Source organism: Eleginops maclovinus, chromosome 12, assembly GCF_036324505.1.
Source record: "Eleginops maclovinus isolate JMC-PN-2008 ecotype Puerto Natales chromosome 12, JC_Emac_rtc_rv5, whole genome shotgun sequence".
NCBI classification, from domain to species: Eukaryota; Metazoa; Chordata; class Actinopteri; order Perciformes; family Eleginopidae; genus Eleginops; species Eleginops maclovinus.
Genome location: NC_086360.1, coordinates 517993 through 527170, shown reverse-complemented (window position 1 = coordinate 527170; position 9178 = coordinate 517993). Strand labels below are relative to the sequence as shown.

Below are 9178 nucleotides of genomic sequence, written 5' to 3'. Positions count from 1 at the left end.
GAACGGTAGCTGTTGGAGCGTGGACCTGCTCCGCGTTTCTTTTGAATGACGAGGAAACGTTTCGTCTTAAATTTAACACAATCTGCTTTAATAAAGTAAAACAATAAGACACAGGCTACAGAGCGCTCTGGGCCACACTGTCCCTACACACAACAGAGAGTGTCAGGGCACGAAGTCTGACAGACTATATTTCCCTCAGCCCAGTTTTTATACATGTTTGCAAAAATAGACAGTTAGGGTAGTGTTGATCTTTCGGGCATTGTTCCAGCTCCTCCTTCCGTCTCCCACGTGCAAGGATTGTTGCTGCCTCTCCCAAGGTGTCATCCCATGCAGCCGGTCTGCACACCAAATGCTACAGCATCTGTAGACAGAGCATAACGACCTTGCAAAACACCTCCTCCCCTTTTACCAGTTCCTGTCCTCTATTCTTTGTTCTCTGTTTCCCTGTCCTCGACTGCCTCCAGCCCCCACCTTTGCTGCTCTCCTTTGCCTTGCATGTGAGTAGCCCCCACCTTTGCTGCTCTCTTACTTTGTAGGTGAGTCCTCTGTCTGACCTGGTTTCACCCTGCTGCTCCCCTAAGCTTTGCCCGCACCGTTTGTTATGATTCATACATTCTTATACAAGTAAGTAAATCAACATTAAAGACCTCATGACACGTGGAAAATAAAGTAATATACATACACACATTGAAAGTACACATACAAAATAGTCACTTGAAGTTGGTTTTAATCATTATGATAGAGAAATTGAGTTTGTACGGCCTTTTAAAAGTGCGATTTTTGCGATCTGCTACCGACCTTCCTATTAGTCAGTCACATGACCTATGACGTACACTCCGGAACGGCTCCTTGGTCAAGACACTATCCCACCTGTCACTCACGACTATCCTGACACCTGTCAACAACATGGATTCTGACAACTCCGATTCATCCTCGGATCCTGACACATTTTTCGAAGTGGCAGAGTCCGACCCAATGCTGGAGGACAATGTGAGGGGCGTTATGCCCTATAGATACGAGCCATACTTGGATGAGTTGGAGCCACAGGGTTCTACGGAAAGTTCGGATGGCGAGGCAGAAGGCGCTGTTGGTGGTGCTGCTGTGGCAGACGGTCGGATGCCTATGGATTTTGGCAGACTACAGCACGTGGAATGGTAACTTCCTTCTTGTTCACTTTTCTGACAATGAACACTCCGTAAGATATTGTACTTTGTAATATCCACCACAACCAGCGTTTGCACCAGCGAGCATGTGTGTGTGCAGTCTGCCTCCTCACCTCCCAGAATTAGCCAAATAGTCACCATTACTAGCCTACAGATCGCAAAGGGCCATTGTTGTTTCCCGGTGCTTGTCATAGTCTTAATCTTTATTTAGTTATGTTATTTTTTTTGAGAGCGATGAAAATACCAATTAGGTCTACTATATTAGTTTGCCCTGCGTCATACTCATACAGTAGCCTATGCTATAACCCAGTAGTAGCCTATGCTATAACCTAGCTCCTGACCAGTGGCCATCCTTCCGCGATTAGGCTAGTTCTACGTCGGCTTTTCACGCGAATCAACCCATGACATTGACACTTTGTAAAGTTCTGTGACAATTGTAAGATTGTTTCAAGCCCCTTGCCTTTATCTGTTATATTTTAGGTGTTCTTGTGGGAGATGTGAGCCAATGCCACTGGTAGTGGAGTCGGTGTGCTGCCGCGAACAGTCAAGAGTGTGCGAGAGGAGAGAGGAGGAGGGAGCAGACACCCGCTGCATCACAGAACATTCTGGCTTTGAGCCAGTTTGTCTGAATCTGCATGTTCTGCGCACCGCACATTTCCACTATCGGCAAGAATACGGGGATGTAGAGGGAAACGAGTGAGTATACAATCCTATTGTAAAATCATTTGTATGGACTAGTAGGAATTGTATGATTTGATATCACCAATGACGTAAATGTATGCGTAAAACGAACTGTCATGTAGGTTACAGTAGGCCTAGGCTACATCTAAAACACCTGTGTTTTTCTTCTGATTTTCTTTCAACTTTTAGGTGGAAGAGGTACACTGGATACAGACAGTTTGTGCGATGGTGCTACGAGTACCTGGGAAGACATGTCAGGGTCCCCATACCTTCCTGTGTGGTGTGGTGTATCCGGAGAACTTTTCCCTCCATTGATTACAGGGGGTTCCAGGACACCAACAGCCCGTGATGATACATGTATGCTGTTAACTTGTTAATTTTGTTTTTTTAGTTTAAATACATGAGTTTGTAAATACATGAAAATGAATGTCAATACATGATACCTCTGGCTTCACATGAATGTGTCTTCATTTTTACAACTTACAACAGCTTACAACAAATAGGCCTAGCAAATCAATTTACACCTTCACCATGGAAGGGTAGCTGATATTTTTGATCATACGGTGTCTAAGATGTGCTGTACTTCAGGGACAATGCAATACAAGCCCACATGGATAAGGGGGAAAACTGTAGCAACACAGACATACTACACACCCTGTAATGACACTTTTCAGAACACCAAGGTGAGGATGGAGCAGGAGGTTCCCAACACAGTAAATCAAAGCACTCACGGCAAAGATGAAATTAAGTTTGTGTTTATTCCATTCAGTCCGGTTCTCATGTGTACATTTAGGTGTTATTTGTAATGCTAAAGCGGGTCATATGTGCATTGACTGCTGCCCTCTTATCCGGCTTTTCGAATGATGCATTGAGTGGCTCTGTAACAGGGGACGGGTCTGGGATGTCAAAGTCATCACCGTTGTAGTCCTCACCTCGACACATGGCCTCCACCATCCGCATCAGCTCTTCAGCATAGCCTGTTGCAGAGGAATATGGGACAAGGTTCAAATTAATCCAACCATAGATATGACACACGACTATGTACATCTCAAAATACAAATCATATCTGCAATCAACTTTCTATTATGCTTACCAAAAGATGGCTCCTGTAAGACTTTCCTCACAATGTAGCCGCCCTTCTTATACTTTGGATACCGCAGGTTGAACATCATCTCGCCATCGTGTCTGCTCCGCTGCTCCCTGTTGGCATTCTCGTTGAAATGCAAAGCAGCCAGGATCCCTCTAAGAACAGAACACAAACAGAATAATCAGGAACAAGATGACCATTCTTAACAGCGAAACATAAACAAGTCAACCCAAAAGAGCCCATGTTACCCCTCTATTTATCAGGTTGCACTGCCTAACAGTGGCTGCCCAAACCAGGCACAAGGCCCTGACCCTTGCCTACAAAACCACTTCAGGACATGTACATTTCCTGTGCACTGCAAATGTTGCAAGCTGTGATTTTGTCCTCGATTGTAAGTCGCTCTGGATAAAAGCGTCTGGCAAGTGTAATGTAATAGAATGTAATAATGTCCTAAAAGAATGTTTCACGGAATATTTCTTTGATTACCTGCTCTCCATCCCTTTGTATGAAAAGTGGCACATCTTTGGCGCAAAGTGGGTAATCACGCTATGGAATGCTTCGAGGTAGGATGTCTGGTGTGACGGGGACAGGCGTTGTATATCTGCACACAGCCTCTTGTTCCGGATGATCTTCTCCACTTCAATAGACACCTTCGTATCTGAAGAACATTGTACAAAATACATGTAAATTATGCAACATGATGCAACATGATACTGTGATCACAATCTCTGTAAAATAAACATTAGGAGTATACTAACGACAACTCAGCCACGGTTTACGCTGTTCCCTGCCTTCCAGGACTCCGTGCGCACAAGAAGAGAACAGTCCCTCGAACCCGGTGTGCCTGTTGTGGATGTGATCGATGACTGATGTCCATTTGTCCACCACAAGTTGTCCACTGCCAGGAGGCGTCGAGACCACGGACCAGTACAGATGGTTTATAATACTTCCCACCCAGGGTTTGAGGTCCTGGCAACCTCTAGTTTGTCCAAGGCTCTGCAGCTTCTTCTTGACACCTGAGTAAACATGTGTAGATGAATAAATAAATAGAAATCTAATGTACTGCTTGAAGGTCTTGACTCCAAGGGCATAACTAAAACCCTTTTTAGATACATGAACAGCCTGTAATAGCCTGAAATAGGCCCTGTCCTCCACACACACAAGGATTTCACACATAAAATTTGTCCAAACCCAAAAAATCATATCTTTCAAAAAGGAATGTCAAGGTAGTGCTTCAAGTCTCTCTTAAAAATTACATTAAACAGGTTTAAACATGTTGCACTTACTCTTGGCTACATGCCATATGTCAAACTGGTGCGTGATGTCTGGATGGTCCTCTCTAATCATCATGTTGATGCCTATGTGTCTGTCTGTCACGAGAGTTCCGACATCCACAAAGCCCTGGACTTTCTCAAGGGATCGCTGCAGTCCCACTTTCTCCATGTGGTAGGACCCTCCAACCTCATTGCTCTAAAACATAAAAGCAGGAGATTTTGATGAGCATAACATTGACTAGTATAAAATTGTCCTTACTACGACAGAAGAGTGTGTTTTCTATACTGGGCAGGACTCACATAGAGGCATAATACATCTGAAATGTACCTGTACAAGTTGTACGTCAATAACAGCTGTTTTCCGGAGCTCCATTGTTGAGTAGGTGCCGTACTTAGCGCAATGCCCTGGGGTGTCGGCACGCCCGTCACCACCACACACGATGGGTTCCCCTTCTGCCTGTAGCAGACAGAGCATGGCAAACTGCTGCTCGCCCCAAACTCGCTTCACAGCTTTGAAAAGCACCTGGTCCTGATGTCTGAAGAACGATCTTTCCGACATCACAGCAACGCCCAATCTGGATAGGACACGCAGCACCTTGGTGACAGTGGCCCCACTGAAGAGAATGGCAGCGGACAACAACACATTCCCAGCTGCTGTTCTGCCGAAGAAAGGTTGACTGTTCCATAGTCCTTGGTTCCCACATCCCCCGCACTGGATGGTGACCTGCAACTGTGTTCCTACTTCTTTACACTGCCAGGACAGTGACCTGCTCCCACAAAGTCCACAGCTGCACCATGTTGACAACAGCGTCACCAGGCATTCCCAGAACACAAGAAAAACGCTACCTGCTGGCGCCTCAGGTGGCGGCACTGGTGGAGTATTGTGTTCAGGACTCTCTTCAGCTGAATCATCAGAGGACGGCAGCTTGTAGTCGGGATCATCTGTCGACATGTTGTCATCTGAGTCAGAGCCACAAGAGGTTGAGTTGTCGGTGTTGTGAAAGCAAAAGCAGTCATCCTCAGTCTGAGTCCCAACAGTGACCATTGATGTAGTAGCCTGCACACCTGGGGAAAAAACAATGTTTAGTATATAGAAATCAGTGTCAGCTTGAAGGAAATCTTCATTCAATACACACAACTTTTTGTGAAGCTTGCTCGCACTAGTAAATTTGTAGATTGTAAAATAGTCTTTTCCTAAGACAGATAGTTTTTCCAACATTCTTGTGTAGATGTGAAAATAGATGTTTGACATAGAAAAGGATTGTCATTAGTGATGTATCTATCTACACAAGATGCAATGCTGAAAAGACCCGTTTCCCCGGACATCTGTTTGGCTAAAATACGTACATAAATGATAAAATACCTTTAGTCCGTCCCCTTCCTTTGAACTGCATAGCCACCGTCCTTGTTGGTGGCCTCAGACACACTTGAACGGAAAAGTCACTGTGCTGATCTTCTGTTGAATTCACCTGAATAAATAAGTAAGTAAATAAATAAATGTGTGTATACATATGTGTGTGTGTGTAAAAGTTAAAAAAAAACTAAAAAATAGAGTTTCCTTCCAACACAGGTAACCTAGTAAAAAGTAGACCAGTGTATTTGTCTTACAATCAGCTGATTCTGCACTGGTTGAATTGAGTTTGTGGTGGGTCCTTGTTAGGTTTTTAGTGTTTTTCAGTAATGACAGTCCATCTATCTAGTTAGGTACAATGGAGTAAATGGTGTAACGGTTATGTTATATGTGCTACTGTTGTAATTACACCACAAAAGTACTTTTACTTTTAACACCTCTGGAGATGGTGAGGGTGAAGGTCTGAGAGAGGGGGCACTGGCACTTGATATACTGTAATGCTGTGTGTAGTTAGTCAAATAAAATCTTTAGTCAGTAACTTAGTTGACCTGAACGCTTTCCGAAAACTTACATCAGTAGATGGGTCCCCGTCAGGAAAGTCATCGCTTTCCTCTTCAGCAACATACTCAGACTGGCATTCCTGTAGTACCTGAAACATAAATAAATAAATCACAAGATTTAGCGTGAGTTGGAGGGGGAAAAAAACGCTACCGCAAACCTAAAACAAACACTTGAGACTTGACTTTTTGCTAACACTCTGAGGTGAACTTAGCTGAATAGCTAAAGCACTTAGCACTAGTAGCCAGCTGAGCTGAAGTGTTCAGAGCTAGCGCCAACTTCAACTATGAAGAACCACCGCAAGCTGTTTACACAGTGCCAAACACTCATTCCTTTGCATTTCATTTCCCTTCCATTATTAAAATATAGTCCAAAATAAGAAGGTACGTACCTCCAATCTCTGCCTTTTCTCCAGAGCATGAGACCTCCGGCTCTTGACGTCGCCGTTCGCCCCCGGGGCTAACCTCGAGCTTGTCCCTCGATGAAATATACGCGGAACCGAATTGGGCAGCAAAACCTTCTTCAGACGAACATCAATACCAAGCTGCTCCTTCAGAGCGGGGATCGAGTCGTAGCACTCCTCTTCAAAATGCGCTGAGCAAAGTACAGACGACGAGCTTGGCTTCCATACTGTTCCTTTCGGACCAGCTCTTGTCCTACAAACTTGTTGCGTCCAGAGTTCACACAAAGCAGGGTCTTTCGGAAACCGATGAAGGGTAAAACCGTTCTCCCTGGTGTTTGAACAATACGCTGCAACACACCGCTCAGGCATGTTCTCAACAAAAATATTAAGAACAAAACTTTAAAGATGCTAAAACTGCGAGTACGACTTACTGTGACTAGAAATGATCAAGGTCAAGGGTGGCAGCAGGTGCAATCAGGTCTAAAAGCGTTCCGGAGCATACGTCATCTTTATGTTGGAACGTTGTCAAGACACTGGCCTGTGGATTTCAGTGGCTTGCGTACAAATTTCGAAAATAACAGAGAACCGGGCATATTTATCACAATTATGTATTTCAAATCGAAAATAAAAGTTATTTTAGACTAAATAAAAAAAGGTAGTCTCTAGGTGTCATGAGGTCTTTAAAGTTAAGTAACACAGTCTTGAGCAACACAATTACTAAGTATTAATCTGAATATAAGTAAATCATAAGTATATAAGTCAATCATATTTCTAACCAAAACATTTAGCATGAACAACTGAATTTAACTACAACATTCCCCCTTTTGATCTCTCCTCAGAGATCAACCCCTGGGCCTATAGCAGGGCTACCACAATCTCTTCTGGGTCATCCTCTCCATCCACCGGTGCCCCAGAGGCATCTAAGAGGGGCATCTGATATGGAGGTGGGGAGTTCTCGTTACTCACTGCGATGACAATTAAGCGATTAGCCAAAGAACGCAGACATGGAATCAGACAACAACCACAACACACCAGGATACTTGAAAAAACTGCAGTGCTCACCAGAATGGATGTTACTAGGGCTGTATACTGACTAAACGTTCTTTCCAGTCACCCTGACAATGGGTACCTTTGGTGGATCAGTCAGTGTCCTCCTAATTCTGCGATGTTCCCCTTGAATGGGTGCTGGTGTTGCTGGCGGAACTGCGGTGCTGATCATCGGTTGTTGTCCCCGGGCTTGTGTCTCCCACCAGAGTATTGGAATCACCACTATAAGGGAGATAGTCAGAAAAACACACATAGTTCCCCATAACCCACAGAACCCTGGACCCCTAAATGGGTGACACGGGCGATTCCTTCGTTCCATGTTTACTCTTGCTCCTGTTATGCGGTTATACATTCTATATCACAGTTGTGTTACCATCAATGTTAATGCTAAAGCTGGGATTAATAAACACCTTGGTTGTTATAAAAAATTAAGGCAAAAATAGCTAGCAATCTTTCCTGAATCCTGGGTTACTTGTCCTTGTCCATTGTACTCTGTTCCGGAATTCTCAGACAGAGGTGTATTTGACCTTCTCTATTGTCCACGGGGTCCTTCTTTCCGCGGCACAGCCTTGGTTGCCTTTTGTTATAATGTAAGCATAAAAATACACATAAAGTTATTACTCCTTTTCCTTTGTCTCCTCCAGGCTCCCCTGTATCTCTGCCAGAGATCTGGATGAGGCGTCTGTTGCCGCACACTGCAACCAGTGGAACCAGTTATTCCCTTTCCCGTCAAGCCTGACGGCGTGGGACGTCCTCTCCAGCTCTCGGTGGGGTCCTGTCCACCTAGGCTCCGACCACTTCCTTTTGATGACCTTCAGGAGGACCCATTCCGCTGTGTGTGGCTCACTCTGCTCCCGTCCCCCTTTCACCTCTGCCACCTGTTTGGAAAAAGCTGCGACAAGTGCGTTGAGTTGATCAAAATATGGCCACTCCCCACGCCCCTGGCCCCAGAAACTGCTGTCCTTTCAATAACTCATAAGGCGTAAACCCTGTTACTGAATTCACTGAGCTTCTTACCGAGAGCAAAGCGAGTGGGAGGGTGTCTAGCCAACTCAGTCTGTGCACACACTTTACTGATTTTTTGTTTTAGGGTTTGATTCATTCTCTACCTTGCCCTGCGATTGTGGGTGGTATACTGATCCAAATCTGTGTTTTAACCCCAATTTTCTTTCCACTTCTTGAAGGTCTTTATTCTTAAAGTGGCTGCCATTATCTGACCTGATCTTTCTGGGAAACCCGTGCATAGGTATTGATTTATCAGAAACTTGATGACTGTTTGTGCGTCTTCCGTTCTGGTGGGTACAGCCTCCGGCCAGCCAGTGTATGCATCCACGGCCACCAAGAGGTATCTGCACCCCCTTACCCTGTCAATCATGTCTGTGTAGTCAATAATTATTTCCTGTCCTGGCAACTGTGGTAGTGGAAATTTGCCCTCATGCGTGAATGTGATGTGGGGTGCTGTGAGTGTTTTCTCCAGCCTTGTCTGTCTTAGTGATTTCATGGTGAATGCTTTTGAGTTTACATATGCCAACTACACTATGTGTTGTCAGTACAGTGAGGGGATGATTCATCACTATGTGTGCTGTTTTTTCCAAAATCTTTGCTGTGGCAGCT

General features: G+C 44.7%; 2 protein-coding genes across 2 annotated transcripts; one reads left to right on the top strand and one right to left on the bottom strand.

Moving 5' to 3' along the window:
- Window positions 1-638: 638 nt before the first annotated feature.
- LOC134873528 (uncharacterized) lies at window positions 639-2822 on the top strand. The gene is made up of 3 exons (XM_063897201.1): window positions 639-1154; window positions 1644-1859; window positions 2034-2822. Exons 1-3 carry the CDS (start codon window positions 907-909, stop codon window positions 2191-2193), a joined length of 624 nt encoding a protein of 207 aa, XP_063753271.1. The 5' UTR covers window positions 639-906; the 3' UTR covers window positions 2194-2822.
- On the bottom strand, window positions 2584-7200 carry LOC134873527 (uncharacterized). Its single transcript, XM_063897200.1, has 9 exons — window positions 6506-7200; window positions 6128-6205; window positions 5569-5674; window positions 4534-5270; window positions 4218-4401; window positions 3690-3947; window positions 3418-3589; window positions 2938-3086; window positions 2584-2821 (listed from the first exon to the last, which is right to left on the bottom strand). The coding sequence occupies exons 1-9, from the start codon at window positions 6884-6886 to the stop codon at window positions 2634-2636; spliced, it is 2253 nt and encodes a 750-aa protein (XP_063753270.1). The 5' UTR covers window positions 6887-7200; the 3' UTR covers window positions 2584-2633.
- Window positions 7201-9178: the final 1978 nt, after the last annotated feature.